The sequence below is a fragment of the Diadema antillarum genome, unplaced genomic scaffold (assembly GCF_040938485.1).
Source record: "Diadema antillarum isolate AM-2024a unplaced genomic scaffold, OU_Dant_1.0 seq00001274_RagTag, whole genome shotgun sequence".
NCBI lineage: Eukaryota > Metazoa > Echinodermata > Echinoidea > Diadematoida > Diadematidae > Diadema > Diadema antillarum.
Window position 1 is genome coordinate 1,080,541 of NW_027272055.1, and position 17,488 is coordinate 1,098,028.

Here is a 17,488-nt window from a genome sequence, read left to right on the forward strand (position 1 = left end):
AGCAAATTGCGATGCGATACCACGAAAATTATTCCCTGTGCTAATACTGTTTACGCCAAATATTTTGTGAGGTTTTTATTTTTTTTGCGAATTTCGCAAGTCTGGTGCTGTTCGCGAATTTAAAGACACACAAAAATATTGACTCTGATCCCGATATGTAGGTGACGTGCACGTGTACACTTCTCCGTTCAGTACGCTACTCCACGATTACAAATTTAACCACACACGAAATCATTGGGAAGTCCGAATTGGCAAAAATTCAGACTCGCTAAATAAATTGCATATACAGTAATCAAAAAAGCTTGTAATCTGATTTCCAGCAGAACATAGGAATCCCTCCATACCAATAGGAAATGGTTGCCCTACTGGTAAAAGGTCCAAGAGAAGGGGCCCCAAGACAGGCAAGTCTATACAGCACCATGCTCATGTGTTCTATTGTCATGCAGTTGCTTAGTCTTGCTTTGCCTCAATGCTCTTTATATAGGCATCTAAGAACTGCCATACTAGGTGATCAGATGCCAATTACTTGTGCTCACAGTTTGCTTATTATTTTGATTAGAATGTCAATGATTTCTGCTGATGGCAAAATAAAAGTTATTTTACAAGTGGCATGCATAAACTGAAATTCCTAAACCTTTGTTTCACAGTCATTCTTAACGTTCATGGATCTGTCTGTTATGTGTATATTTGTGGTGTCATTATCTCATTGAAAAATAGAAAAAAGGAAATAATGAAACAGAGTAATCAATGGTATGTCACTATTTCTGAAAAATGAGGTATTGGTTTAAATGAACCCCAATCTTTAAAAAAGACTACTTTAAACTGTGATTTGGCTAATGGTGTGTTATCTCCTGTCAAAGTAAGTTTACTGGCTAATGAGGCCTTATTTCCATTGTGTCAGGTATGCATACATGTACATATGCCACTAAACTTTGGTGATTTTTTTTTTCATTTTATTTCTGCATTTCTCCCCTATAACAGCAATTGATACACTGTAACAATTGACAGACAAAATACAGTATGCAACACATGATAGCTGTTACAAAGAACATAGAGTCCTTTCATTGTATGTTCAGTTTTTCTTACGGTATATGCCTAGCTAGCAGCGTGTGCATTGTATTATGTGGGAAAGAAAATGCAGGGAATGGCACAAGAAGCATAGCTTGACATGGGTGTTGGCCTCGACAAGGACAAGAAAAGAATTTGGTGCAATGTACCGGTATTTTCACAAGATTAGAGATTTGTGTGAGGGATTGCATGTGTCCATACGTGTGAGTGTTGAAAAGGTCCTGTGATGGTATGTGTGGTTTGAAGGTAAAAGTTGATGAATAGTTGAATGTGATTTCGAGGGTTGCTGTTAAATTGGGTTTACTTCTTTGTGTTTTGTTTTGATTTTTGTTTTTCTTTTTGCATTGTGTGTGTGTGTGTGTGTGTGCATGTGTGTGTATATTGTTTATATGAAAGAAAACAAATACAAGACTGAGAAAAAGAAAATGCCTAGAGGGAAAAGGAAGAAAGATTTCATGTACAAAATTCTTTCTTTTTTGTTTTTCATACTGACGGTATATGGAATTTATGTTGTCATAATGAAATTTGTGTTACCTTCAATGTCATGAATTAATTCATGATATTGTTGATATGAAAAAGAAAAAAAAAGATTGACAAAAACAAAAAAGTGTGTATGTGCGTGTGTGTGTGTGTGTGTGTGTGTGTGTGTATGTGTGTGCTTACAATGAGCCCAGAATAACAATACAAGGGGTGCCATGGCAATTGAAATCACATTTTTTTTTAATGTCAAGAATTGAGTTGTTATCCTCGTGATGTGTTTGTTGTGACAGTCACATGACAAGGGAACTATACAATGTATTTGACTAAAAATACGACTTGGCAGACAGAAAGGTTGTTTAACAGAGACAATCACTTCCGTTTCCTTTTCCTTCTATGATTATTGTTTTTCAACTGAAACTGAACGAGATCTTGTTCTTGATATCTCGATAGATTGTAACAAAATTTTGGGTATGATTTCTCTCTCTCTTACACACACACACACACACACACACACACACACAAATAACCTTGCACATTCATTATATGTGAATTTGCGAGTCTTGGTAAATGAATATATAGATACATGGTATTTGATATACTTCATGTATGTATAATTATATATTCATATGCCAAGACTCGCAAATTCACATAAAGTTGCCCTTTTCACATTTTAAGGGATAAGTTCACAATAATTATATGGATTAAGTAAATGCAGCAATATTAGTAAAACACATCAGTGAAACAGAAGGCTGCACTGTTAATGATGTCACATGCGTAGAACGGTCATTGTGAAGAAAATATATTATATGAACAGAATTCAACAAAAGTTCACTTTTTAAAAAAGTATACATTCCCTTGACTTTACTGACGTAAATGTTAAGGGTAATGATTATAATTCCCCCTGCCTTCTGAAAGAGGCAATTCAAGTGCTGTGTTATTATTCCAGAAAGATAAAGATAACTTATGTTAAATTTTCTTTACATTTTCTTTATATCGTGTGACATCACAAGCTGTAGTCGTCTTCTCATCCAGCCATGGCGTAAATGAAACTTCAAAACAATAACTTTTTTTTAATGAATTGTCCGATTTTCTTCAAACTTGTACTAACGTGCTCTACTAAGGTTACTGCATTCTCTCAATCCACACGCATATTAACCCTATAAAGCCCAAGCTATTTTGACCCCTTCCAGACCCAGGGGGGCATATTGTGCCCCCCCCCCCTCCCCTATATAACTACTTTTTTGTATAACCATCATATTTGGCACATGGGTAGAGCAACTCATACTCATATATTGGTATCACATTTCATATTTCCAAAATATTGAAATTTTGAGTTTGCAGATTGATGATATGATAAACAAATGACATTACAGGCAAAGCTTGTGTGAAAATAATACAAAATAAAAGGGTAGTCTTTGAAAAATGCTGTATTTTCGATTATTTCTATTACATCTATTGTTTGATGCCTATGTCATATGAAAATAAAGGAAATAATAAGAAGAGCATTTAGGTAATTCACAACCATAATTACTTCACATTTTGGTCCTTCAGCAAATTACAGCCAAGAATACCCCCATTTCATCCTTTATTATACTATTAAATGAAATTGGAACAGAAAATCATGCAAAATCTGACGAACATGGTTGTCAGTTTACGGTTGCCATGGCAACCAGCAATATCGGACATAGCTAAATTATATATCAAAATGTTTGCAATAAAATTCTAGGAAAAGTCACCAAATTTGGTTGGAATTTAGTAAAGGGTATAGGAGTGGCAAACGAAAATATGGTGGGGGCACAATGTGCCCCCCCCCCCCCCCTTGGGCTTTATAGGGTTAAGATAAACTTGTTCTTAAAGTAAGCCTGGCTATGCCATCAAAATTATACAGAAAACTGAATATTTTTTCAATCATACTGAATGCCTCAGTTTCAAATCAAGCATTTTTTGAAGATATTAAAATTATCAAATATATATTAATTATGTTTTTTTCGGAAACTTCAATCTCAACTATCTCAAATTGATACAAATTGATATATCTATTTTTGCATTTACTCTGCAAACATATAATACTTTGCATATTTGCATGACGACACGAGAGTTAGTTTCTGCACCCTAAGGTTTCAAATTTCACGCAAGTGATGCCAGTCATTCCACCATACCCCGTTAGGCACAGCCAACGTAAGAACTCACACACACTGACACACACACACACACACACACACACACACACACACACACACACACACACACACACACATACACACACACACACACACACAAATAAACAAACACACAAACAACTAGAGATTGTAATTTGTCATTACTGACAAATTAAGGTGATCCGATTTTTTTTTTTCATCAATGATTCGAGTCCTGATCGCAATAGGCATGACCATACAGGTTTCGTCTGTTGTTAAAAACGTTGGCCGTGTGATGTTTGAATTCTCGTTTAGAAAAGGGAGTCATATCTGCCATCTTTGGTACCAAATTCCGTATACACTAGATAACGAAGATACAACAACAAATACATACGACCTTTGACCCACCTTTACACTCCCAAGATGGCATCTGAAGAAAAAGTGGTTATTTTGTGAAATGATTCTTGCGACATCGTCTATACGTGTGCAAAATATGGGAAAGATAGGACAGGTATTCGCCAAGATACAAGATGAAACATTTATGACCTTTGACCCTAATTTACATACCCAAGATGTTGTCCGATCAAGTAGTTGTTATTTTATGAAATAATGTACGTGACATGAACTAAACATGTGCAGAATATGGGGGTGATAGGGCGTGTTTTTCTTGAGTTATTGCAAAGAAAGTTGCAGAAAGAAAGAAATATCTCAATACATAGAAGATAAGCTTTAATTTCAACTAGGTTTTTTATCGTGATCCCGACATCGTATGAAATAACAAAATGAAATTTAACGATAGCGCAAAGTCTCAGCTACAACATATTAAAATCTGGGAGAAATTCACCGAAGGGTAAGTGAGCTAGTGCTCGATAAAGACAATCATGTCAATTTTCACATTTAAAAAAATTCCCTCCCATAGAGATAACACGTCATAACGAAGATACAAAAAGAAGCACGTATGACCTTTGACCTCAATTTGCACAGACAAGATGGCATCTGAGTAAAAAGTGGTTATTTTGTGAAATGATCCTTGTAACATGGTCTTTGCGTTTGCAAAATATGGGAAAGATAAGACATGTATTCATTAAGATACAGGATGAAACACTTATGACCTTTGACCCTATACCCAAGATGGTGTCCGATCAAGTAGTTGTTATTTTATGAAATAATGTACGTGACATGAACTAAACATGTGCAAAATATAGAAGTGATAGGGCGTTTTTTTCTTGAGTTATTGCAAAGAAAGTTGCAGAAAGAAAGAAATATCTCAATACATCGAAGATAAGCCTGAATTTCAACCAAAATTTTTGACGTGATCCCGACATCGTATGAAAAAACGAAGGGCACATTCACGGTAGCGTAAAGTCTCAGCTACAACATATCAAAATCTGGGAGAAATTTACCGAAGGGTAAGTGAGCTAGTGCTCGATAAAGATAGTCATGTCAATTTTCATTTCCAGAAAAACTGCACTCCCATAAAGATAACACGTAAACTGGTCAAATTTGACAAGGTTACTTTCAATCCATTTTTACGAGGTGATACCGTTATTCAATCAAAATTGTGTAATATTATGTTTGAAAGAACATTAAATAACCTACAACATACTGAAATCTGGGTGAAAATTGACAAAGGACTAGTGAGATACGCTCAAATGAACTTGAAATTTGATGACGTCATTTTGAAAATTTACTTTTTTTACTTCATTAAGAAATTTGCTATTTTTTAATCATTTTGTCAGCATTGCCACCCCATGAAATGACATGTACAACTCATCAGGTTTTAAAATATGTAAAGAAAATGGGGGGTCACCGTCCATCCTGACGAGTAAAATCGAATTTAAAATTAGCAGTTTTTTGGCATAGTTGCACTGTATATCGCCATTGACGCGCGCGCAGAATTTCAACTTTGACGGGCCCGTATGACGTCATATTGAGTCGCATTGATTTGAAACTTGGTATAAATATTCCTTAACATTTCAGACATCCGATCAAAGTGAAAAAACTGGAAATTTCAATTGCACATGAGCTGTGCGTGCGTATATGCGCGCGCGCGTACGCGTCCGTCCGATTTTTTCAATTTTTCAAAAAATGCTCTAAATGGTCTGAAACGTGTGCAAAAAAATTTTTAGCTCGATTGGAGCATACAAATATTTCAACGCGCGCGTACGCGCACGTTTTAAGAGAAAATATGAATTTTGAGAACATGAGTAGAATGCGCATAATTTGAAATATATGTGACGTAAATTTCATTGAAAAATTTAATTCCATTAATGAGATATGATTGAGAATGTGTTTTCATATAATGACGTCATAGTGACGTCACGGTCGACTGATCACAATGATACATTAGATTTTTCGTCTTTGGGACATGATGCATACATGGTATAATTTTGAAATTGATAGGCAGCGGACTTTCTGAGCTAACCTCTGCACAACTTTTGCGGAGAAATAAAGAAACAAAGAAGAAGAAAGAATCCGTACAGATACAGAAGGTGATCCGAAGGATACTCGGATCACCTAATTAATTAAACAAACACAGTCAACGATGTTCACATATGCAGCAACGATAGGTATGTTCAAATTTGACCCTCAGCATGTTTGCTATATTATGATTCTGCTCATCCCTTTCGTAAGTTACTTTCCGTCAACTTCAACACACCTTGTCACCCGTCAGTTCACTCAACCGTACGTCACGCACCAACAAACAAGATGAATATCTTTATTCACTTAATCGTGTGTTCGATCAGCCATATATTATTGTGTCCTTTGTGCTCCTGTTGTTTGCCCGTAGTATTACAAAAGTAACTGTGTCTGACATAATTGACAGTAAGTCCCCGGAGTGTGATGACAATGCGTAGATATAAGAGCAGGTACTGCTGAATGTGGTTTTGCGAGACTCCAGTGTATACCGATAATACTGTAGTTACTGTAGCGCAGTGCCCTCTGCGGGGCGGTAAGAATTTTGTGATCACGCGCTTTTGCCCCGGACAATTCCCCTTACTTCTTGGCAGACTTTCCTATCACTGGTGTTAAATGTTCTTCCATTCTGAAAGTTGTCAAACCCAACCATCGATTGATTCACGTGGTGCACTAGCTGGGCCCTGATGGTATCGTGTGCTATCTGTCGGAAGTTATTTGCCATTAGGACATCCTGTGTATCAGACAGCAATATCTCGAATTATACCTGAAAAATATTTAAATCGTTGCTCCACAAGACGCCCGATACAGAAGAACGGGAAAACTTATCACACCATCAGGGAAAAGATACCCATGGTGTATACTGTTTGCAAACATTGGTCACTCGTTGTCGTTGCTATAAAGACATCGCGACCCCTATTACACTGCTGAAGGAGTGGAGAAGAGAATCGAGAAAGTTATATCTTCCATTCATCCATTTTGTCTGTATATCATGACCTTCGAACATTCCTGAGCTACGTGCAGGATTCAGTTGACCTTTCACATCACTGATGTTGTCTTGGATAGGGTCAGTCATGGGTCTAAGTTCATCGCTGGAAGCAGGCACTGACCCTCAAGGCTCAAGTGGTAAATATAATTCGCATTGCCTGATCTATTTTGATTGATAACTACAACCTGCAGTGTGATCTTATGCTTTCGACCTACGTAAATACCAATGCAGAGATGCACGTGTCGCTGAACCAGATTTTGAGTGCACACATAAAATACTATATTTGAGCGCGTTAAAATTCTCTTCGAAACATAAACTCACAGTGAGGCACATTGCATGTAAAATACGCTGACAAATGTGATAACGAGAGAATTCATGATGTATTGTGTTTGTGTGGAAATGTGATTCCCTTATTATACGTTCATGTAGTTTCAGAATGCTTATATGACAGTAAGAAGGAATTCTGTAGCAGGAGAATTGCAGATGTCCTCTCCTTTGATTAATATGTATAAACAAATCACAAAAGCTATATTTGGGGGGAAAGAAACAGCAACAAACAAACCAAAAATCTCTAGGCCAGACAAACTCATCCAAAGAGAGAAAACAAACAAAACAAAGCGAAAATGGGTGACGGGTGAAAGGCAGGAGCAAACTTCCACAATCAAATTTCCGTTTTACCACGCACAGTGCACAGAAATTAGCCAATATCACAATATATAGCATACGTTCATTCAGGATCGAATTCAAGTAGGCCTACCTGGTAACTTAATGTTTGATAAATCACGCGTTGAATTGTCGTAAATGTTCAAAAGGTTCATCAATTCGCGAGAAGCGCTTCCGGAACCATGTATACTTAGTAGCTATACTTTCAGTTTCGACTTGAAGAGACACGTGTATAAACTGTTCACTCATCATCAACACGCGACACACGCATTATCACTTATATAATATGATTCGTCTCAGACGACAAGATATCGCTTTGGGTATCACGCCGTCTTCGATCGTTAATTGCACACATAGCAGTTATATCTATATTGGCTTGATTTGGGTTGGTTTTTGATTTACCAGACAGCCAGCGAGTGAAACCAAAAATACACCTGAACTGAGTGGATGAAATAGTAAAACGCATCAGCGAAGTTTGAGGAAAATCGGACAATACATCAATATGTACATTCAAAAGTTATAAATTTTGTTAAGTTTGGTACAGCCGTCGCTTGATAAGAAGAACAAAATGTGATGTCACACATGGAAAACAATATTTGATATAAACAAAATAGATAGAATTCAACAAATTTTCATTTTCAAACATAATTTCATGGCTTACCTCTTTCAGAAGGGAGGGGGAATACAAATACCTTGAACATAATTGTGTCAAATAAGTAAATAAACTTAATGTATACTTTTCATCAAATAGGATTTTTTTTAAATGTTCTTTACATTTTCTTTATAATTATCATAGACCATGCGTAGCATCACATTTTGATAGTCTCCTTATTCACTAATTGTTGTTATATACTGAAACTTAAAATCATGATATCTGAACGGATTATCCGATTTTCCTCAAACTTCACCGATTTGTTCTACTTTATATTTCTGCATTCCCTCGAACCAACGCTAAACCCCATGCGCATAGGCACATATCGCAGGTATCAAATAGTAGATCCGCTCGTTTCATAGGAGATGGAATAGTATTTACGTTCACACACACCTTTTTTTTTTTGAAACATGATAGCAACATTATACGAGAGAATGATAATGATAACAATGATAATGATAATAATAATAATAATAATAATAATAGTAATACTGTAGTAATAATTAACAACAACAATAATAATAATAATAATAATAATAATAATAATCCTATTTATATATTATTATTATTATTATTATTATTATTATTATTATTATTATTATTATTATTATTATTATTATTATTATTATTATTATTAACAAGGTCTTATTTAACCAGGGTAGCCTCTTCAGTGTTGCCACTGCTCTTCCAGAGGGCCCTGCCGTTATTATTACCCTAACGTTGCCAGGTACCCATCTATACACCTGGGTCGAGAGGGACATATACGTGGGTAAAAGCATCTTGTCCAAGGACGTGATCACCGGGCGGGAATCGAACTCGGGTCCTCCGCTTGGGAGTCGGGAATCTTATTCACTATGCCACACAGCGCTCTGCGCCCCCACAGGATCTGACCTGTGACCGCTTTTCTCTGGCAAGGGGAGTTATTAGTCATAACATCAACACGCCTTTGTCTGCGCCGGATATCAATATCCCATCCATTCATGCTATAGGCGCCTTGCTCTCCTCTCACAAGTTCAAGAGGAGTATGCACACTCACATCATCTTGTCCCGTGGGCTATTAAAGGGATAGTATAGTATTGGTGGTGATGTGGGATGAGGATTTGGCTTAGATTGACTTTTTTTTTTCTCGATACCAAGAAACCACTTATGAAATAATACACAGCATACCCACACTAAGACGAATTCAAAGTTTATTCGATGAACATCGATTTAGGAGTGGTTGAGACACCCAAAAAAAAAGTAAAACAAAGCAATCCAAATAAAAAGTGGGTCCCACCTTTTATTAAGATTGCTTTGTTTTGGACATCTCAGCCATTTCAATACCAATTTCAGCGTTAATAAACGGTGAATTCCTTTTGGAATTACGAGCTCTTTTATATTACATAAGAGGATTCTCATTATCTCAACAACAACAAAATGTTAGAAACCTGAAGTTAGGTCTCAACCAAAACTATGCGATATCCCTTTAAACCAGACAGTATCAAACTATGGAGCTCGCACAATCAAACACAGACATTAGACACACGCAAGCATACACACCCATTATTACACACGTGTTAATGCCATAAGCGCCCGACTGTGTCAGTCTCCATACCCCTCCCCGTGTTTTTGTTTGTTGTTTTAAAGAACCATCGAAAGAGGATAAAACTTTCATTCAAACTGTAAAAACACCATGTCTTAATACGAAGCCCTCTGATGATGCATCTGCACATTGCGTATCCGTAATTTAAGTGAGAGATTTTCTAAAATATCGGTCAATAAAAAAGAGATGAATATAGATATCGCTGAATCGAATGCTTACGTAATTGCATAGATAACTCGCGTCCATGTGCAGCACATCCGTACATTATCATCGGAAATTATAATCGCTTATAGAAAGGAAAACAATTAAGTGAATCTATAACAACATATAAGCTCTAAACTAGAGAACTAAAAATACGTGTAGGCCTCCAGGGAGAGGTACGGGAAATGTTTAACGGGGAAGGAGGAATAGATTATTATAATTACTTTGAGGCCCATTCGTTCTACGACGGCTTTAGTCTGAGAGGTATAGCGATTTATCTTCGCATCACTGCCGACTGACAGCAATTATGGACGCCCATTCTTGTAAGTACGAAAGGGTAAGATTTTCATTTTGCCGTCAAGTGACAGTATCAACGCTTCAGTGTACCTATAACTTTGTATCAGTACACAGAGACGCAGCTGGTTACTTCCATGCAGGTGTATCAGTTAGCCCAAACGAGCACAGGTTTACGTTTCGATGCAATCTACACCTGATAGCTGACGATAGGAAGTGTCGTACGAATGCGCGGGAAACGTATCGCTATAGACAAGTGTAATGGCATACTAGTATCATGTCAGTTCAGAACTTAAAGACGCAGCGTGGAAACGTTCAATACTTGGGACACGGAGATACTAAACATGTCCAGGGCGCGGCAGTCGTATAGGGACGTACACGTACTGTATGTTGTGATAAACGCGAGAGTTTACTCCATAAACAAAGAGGTATGCGGACGGCACGATTTTACTATTGTGTATAGTGACATAGTGACAATGTTGAGCCTTCATACAAGAATGATTAAGAAGAATTCTGTCATTTGCCCATTTTGAGCTCTATTTTTTCCTGGTATTTCCGCACAACTTACACAGTCTAAAATAACAGACGGCTATTTGAGAGCGTCATTATGACTGCACACACACACACACACACACACACACACACCCCCAAAAAAAAAAAAAAACCTACCGAGGATCGACGTACATCAATGAACTATTTCTATCTAAGCCGTCTCAAACACGGTATTTTCATTTGACCAAAATGTTGTTCATTATCTGCTGGATGTAGGCCTATGTCGTGCGAAGTGAGCATGTTGCCGGAAGATTAATGTAAAGACAGGTGAAAACGGATATCCATCAGGCATCTGCTGCAATGAAACCTTATCGCAAAATGATTATAGTTTGACGTGATAGATATCGTGATTATCAGCCGATGCTAAGCATTTTTCACAGAGATATAATGTGCTTGATTTCGTGTGGCGATATTTCGTAGCATTTCATACGCCACTAATGTAGTGTTTCATATGCTAATGTGTCATGAGGCCAAGCCTCTATAACTATAGTCTTGTCGACGGTAGTGGCGCCTCGCGCGGTTTATCTGTCCTGCTTCGCTCACCATCTTTCGCCTCGATGTTATAATAATCGACTCTACGGACTCTCAACAGAGCGAGGCCCTTCGACAACAGGCTACATGAGGCCAGATCCGCTGAACAATGTGTAGCGACAGCAGTCGCACCCAGCTCCCATGCGCAAGAAGGCAGGAAAAAAAGGCTGAACGCCTTGTCGTAAGGTCAGGGAACTTACTGAAGGCCACAGAACATAACTAGAGATTGTAATTTGTCATCACTGACAAATTAAGGTGATCCGATCTTTTTTTTAATCAATGATTCAAGTCCTGATCGCAATAGGCATGACCATGCAGGTTTCATCTGTGGTCAGAGACATTGGCCGTGTGATGTTTGGATTCTCATTTAGAAAAGGGAGTCATATCTGCTATCTTTGGTACCAAATCTGTATACACTATAACGAAGATACAACAACAAGTACATATGACCTTTGACCCCACTTTGCACAACCTAGATGGCATCTGAGCAAAAAGTGGTTATTTTGTGAAATGATTCTTGTAACATGATCTTTGCGTGTGCAAAATATGGGAAAGATAAGACATGTATTCATCAAGATACAGGATGAAACATTTGTGACCTTTGACCCTAATTTACATACCCAAGATGTTGTCCGATCAAGTAGTTGTTATTTTATGAAATAATGTACGTGACATGAACTAAACATGTGCAAAATATGGGAGTGATAGGGGCTGTTTTTCTTGACTTATTGCAAAGAAAGTTGCAGAAACATAGAAATATCTCAATACATCGAAGATAAGCTTTAATTTCAACCAAGTTTTTTAACATGATTCCGACATTGTATGAAGAAAGGAAGGCACACATTCGATAGCGCACAGTCTCAGCTACAACATATTAAAATCGAGGAGAAATTCACCGAAGGGTAAGTGAGCTAGTGCTCGATAAAGACAATCATGTCAATTTTCACATTTAAAAAAATTCCCTCCCATAGAGATACCACGTCATAACGAAGATAAAGAAAGAAGTACATATGACCTTTGACACAACTTTGCATAGACAAGATGACATCTGAGCAAGAAGTAGTTAATTTGTGAAATGATCCTTGTAACATGGTCTTTACGTGTGCAAAATATGGGAAAGATAGGATATGTATTCACCAAGATACAGGATGAAACATTTATGACCTTTGACCCTAATTTATATACCCAAGATGGCGTCTGATCAAGTAGTTGTTATTTCATGAAATAATGTTCGTGACATGAACTAAACATGTGCAAAATATGGTGGTGATAGGGAATGTTTTTCTTGAGTTATTGCATATGAAGTTGCAAAAAGAAAGAAATATTTCAATACATCGAAGATAAACTTTAATTTCAACCAAGTTTTTTGACGTGATCCCGACATCGTATGAAAAAACGAAGGGCACATTCACGGTAGCCCTACGTCTCAGCTACAACATATTAAAATCTTAGAGAAATTCACCGAAGCGTAAGTGAGCTAGTGCTCGATAAAGATAGTCATGTCAATTTTCATTTCCATAAAAATTGCACTCCCATAGAGATTACACGTAAACTGGTCAAATTCGACAAGGTTACTTTCAATCCATTTTTTCGAGGTGATGTCGTCATCTAATCAAAAATATGTAATTACATTTATGAAAGAGCATTTCATAAGCTACAACATATTGAAATTTAGATGAAAATTGACAAAGGATTAGTGAGATACCCTCGAGTAAACTTGAAATTTGATGACGTCATTTTGAAAATTTACTTTTTTTACTTTATCAAGAAATTTGATATCTTTTAATCATTTTTCCAGCATTGCCAACCCATGAAATGACATGTATAACTCATCAGCTTTTAGAATATGTCAAGAAAATGGGGGGTCACCGTCCATCCTGACGAGTAAAATCGGGTTTAAAATTGGCGTTTTTTTGGCATAGTTGCACTGTATAGCGCCATTGACGCGCGCGCGGAATTTCAACTTTGACGGGCCCGTATGACGTCATATTGAATCGGATCGACTTGAAACTTGGTAGATATATTCCTTGACATTTCGGACATCTGATCCGTGTGAAAAAAATTGAAAATTTCTATTTCATATTAGCTGTGCGTGCGAATATGTGCGTGCGCGTACGCGTCCGTCCAATTTTTTCAATTTTTCCAAAAATGCTCCAAATGGTCTGAAACGTGTGCAAAAAAATTTTGAGCTCGATTTGAGCATACAATAATAATGCAACGTCCTACCTGACTGTCTTCCATCACAACATACAAAATATAAAAAGGGTTTACTGGCTTTACTGTAGAAAGTAGGCCCTAAATACACATCAAAATGGATGTATGGGCAGGCGTGACGGGTGATGGCTAAGGTCACAGGTCAGAAGGGACTGCAGGATGTTTGATACATCTTGTCAAGCACATCTCTGGATTGTATTTCCCGTCTGACTTGTGATTTTGTGGGCGGAAAGCATTTGACAACCATTACCTTTCTCCGGACGAGTAAAGGCATGAGCTATCATCTATAGGTTTATAAGTCGATGTTACCTTTCTAATAGAAAATCAAACCACACAGTAGACCGAGTGATCCTGATCGTTAACTTTTCTATTATGTTATTGTTGTCTTGTTTGTTGTGTGAATGTGTGTGTGTGCGTGTGTGTGTGCAATGGTTACATTGCTCTGCACACACAATATAATACATTCTTCGTAGCATATTGAATATTTATAGGCTCTAGCATGCTCAGATACGGTGGTGGTGATGATGATGATAATGAATATTTCTATAAAACGCACTTTCTGACAATTTGTCACTCAAAGCGCTACAGTACGCGATACTTATGGGCCCTAACTGAAATATAGATAGAGCTAATGATTATCAATCAGCTGGATCAAAGGCTTCTGCAAATTAAAAAGTAGTTATATTGAACGCTGTATTCGTAAAAGGATATTCTAACCAGTGAATTTGACCTTCATGGGTATGGGCGGAGCGGTCATAGTAGTAATGACACCATGTGACCATAATTATGATGTGTAGTGTGCCAATCCGACAATTGATTATATTAAAAAAAAAAAAATCTACGTTCCCTCTGACGTAATAGAATTCAAGATTAAACATTGGAATCCGGATATATGTAGTATCACATGATTTTCTCCTCTTTGTATCCGGTCGTGTCACATGATAAACTAAATTTGTCATCCATACATTGTAATGACGCCGGTTAAAGGAAAACTTCTGTCCTTGTTAAAAATTACATTAACCGCAATTATTAAAAGTGAAAAGGGATTTTAAAGTTGACAAATTTGTTGAAGGGGGACTTTGACGAAATAAAGTGCAGTGAAAGTGGAGACTAAATCTCGTGATGAAGAAAAACTTACAGCAGCCATGTACTCATACTCGCTTACACAGGGCATGGTAATTTTTTTTTCTATTTTCCTCATCTGAGGTACTTTATTTTCCATATAACTTCATATATTTATAATCGCATTATCCACAAATATCCCAAATAACCTCAACATAATCATTTTGACCGGGAAAAAATAGTTAAAGGGTACATCAATGATACCAACCGAATAGCTAAATATTCTTCTTAATCCAATTTCATCAAATCTTGTTTGGTTGCACTTCAAACTGATATATAATCTAAATTCCACTTTCAAATCTTCTACAAAATAGTGTACATTGAACAAGCATTTATTTCCTTCATTTCGTTCTTTAACAAAGTACGTTCTTATAAACAATGAATTGGGCATTGTTAAAAAAAGAAAACGTTTACTGATTTCATCTTTTTGTTACCTATATCAGATATCCGAGAATCATAAATTTTTTGTCAATATCAATTACAAAAAGCAAAGATATTTCGAATTAAAACTAAGATTATACTTTCCAAAAAATACATATTTATTTTTTTTATCTCTTTTTTTTTGCATTTCAACAAAAAATGACAGGTATGGCTGCTCTTCAATTACAAATAATTCATGAATTATCATTCAAAATTTTCCATTTGAACATTATTATGGCATGTTAAACATATTAATTTGTCTTGACCGAAACGCAAACCAGTGTGGTTTATGTGTGGAGGTAATTAAAGTCAATTCTACACAGGCATAATGTTGTTGTACGGCTACATGTGAGTGTCATGTATTAATATACATGTACATAGTTATATAGTCGTAGTTCTTTATCTTTCCAATTCACCATTGCTTCCGAATGCAGCATTCTTTTCTGTGGCCTTCACATCGGTGCTTGAGGGCGGGCTTGATCCACAGAGGGTGCCTTTCGACCGGATCCTGTCCTGCCAACCAGAATCGGCTTTCAGTACAGAGGACAGCCAGTTCACCTGTCCGATCCCCGGATCCTACTTCTTCACGTTCACGTAAGTACGCCCTCTTTGCTACGGGCATGCGCACAGACAGTCCACACACAGGTGTTATACTCGTCCTCAAATACTCTTGACAGGTGCGCATCGTATGACACCTAAAAAGGCTCTGAAAACGTCATTTCAAATCAATGAGGGAGGGGAAAAGGGAGCTTGGGTGATCAATATTTATGATCTCATGCATGCTTATTACATTTGACTGACGTACTTGAGTACCGGTATCTGAAATCTCAAACATTCTTTCTATCATGATTAATGTTTAATGTAGGGCTGATAATATGTCTAGAGTAAATCGTGAAGTTAATGTTGTTTTTCAATGAGCCTTTATCTTATATTATTTGAAAGATCTTTTGAATACATGGATTCCAAAATGATTTATAGGATGAAAAGAAAAAGATGAATCGACACAGCTGCAACGTTCTAAACACACGTTTATCTTTATGCGTCTTAAATCACTTTCTCAACCATACCTCAGTGTATGAGCATAACAGCCGGGTCTAGATTTTGATCTGTCCGGTAACCATTCAAATGGATAGATGAATTTGCTATAGGCTCCATCAGTTCCAAGGAAACACTCCAACCGACATTATAATGCAAAACCCTCTCTCTTCGTCCACAGAATCCATCCAGATGAGGGAAAGGCTGCCTCTGTTTGCTTGAAGAAGAACGAAGATTCCGTGGTCATGCTCTACGCCCACAAGAACAAACGCGGTCCGAGCACCTGCTCCCAGTCCGCCATCTTGGATCTGCAACAAGGAGATGTCGTGTGGTTGGAACTCCAGTCCGGCAACGAGTACGCGATCCGCAGTCACGCGGGCACTCCGCTTGTCACCTTCACTGGAATACTGGTCAAAAGCCAGTTGACGGACTGACACTGAAAATTTTTAGTTTCCAGCTTCATGATTGTCTGCAACGAGAGGACATTTTTTGTATCATATAGGCACTACGAGTTCATTGAGGTTGACGAATTCAGGCAAAATTTGGAATGATGCGTAATGGATTTTATGAATTTTTTTAATGTAAGGCTTATACATTCAAATGCGACCAAGGATTTTCAGTATTTGTACTCACACCTATAGTTAGCACATTATCTTCACTTACTCCGTAGGAGCTTCTTTCATTCCTTAACCTTCTCAATACGGGAACATGGTGGCCTGCATATTAATTCTATATGGGTATTTCAGAATTCAGTATGGAACGGGTTAAATTTGTCTCCCCATCTCCTCTCCCAGAATCGTCTCTCCACTTAAGTTTAGGGCCAGGCATGTAGGCCTACAGTGTGCATTGGTGATGTGTGGACTCCACCTAAAAGCTGTTCAACATAATAATTTGCTCTTCATCAAGGACGGGGGGGGGGGGGTAGGGAGCTCGTACCCCCACCCCCTCTGAAGCGCCCCACTCAATGCGCATGTAGGACTACACAGGTCATAATACACACACAAGTTGTTGCATGCAAGTCTATGCATATTTCTTAGGTGTATGTGTGTGCACGTGTGTTCTTACGTGTAATTTATTTATTCACATTATGCAAAGAGAGGCTAGCTTTGTTCAGCTACTAAGTCTAATTT

General features: G+C 37.4%; 1 protein-coding gene across 2 annotated transcripts; it reads left to right on the top strand.

Moving 5' to 3' along the window:
• The first annotated feature begins 6,730 nt into the window (after nucleotides 1-6,730).
• On the top strand, nucleotides 6,731-17,199 carry LOC139745547 (complement C1q tumor necrosis factor-related protein 4-like). Of its 2 annotated transcripts, none has more exons than XM_071655937.1 (3): nucleotides 6,731-7,229; nucleotides 15,758-15,917; nucleotides 16,540-17,199. In XM_071655937.1, the coding sequence occupies exons 1-3, from the start codon at nucleotides 7,154-7,156 to the stop codon at nucleotides 16,790-16,792; spliced, it is 489 nt and encodes a 162-aa protein (XP_071512038.1). In that variant the 5' UTR covers nucleotides 6,731-7,153; the 3' UTR covers nucleotides 16,793-17,199. The 2 variants fall into 2 exon arrangements, with proteins under 2 accessions (XP_071512038.1, XP_071512039.1); XM_071655938.1 differs by lacking the exon at nucleotides 6,731-7,229 and adding an exon at nucleotides 10,496-10,513.
• The last annotated feature ends 289 nt before the right edge of the window (nucleotides 17,200-17,488 follow it).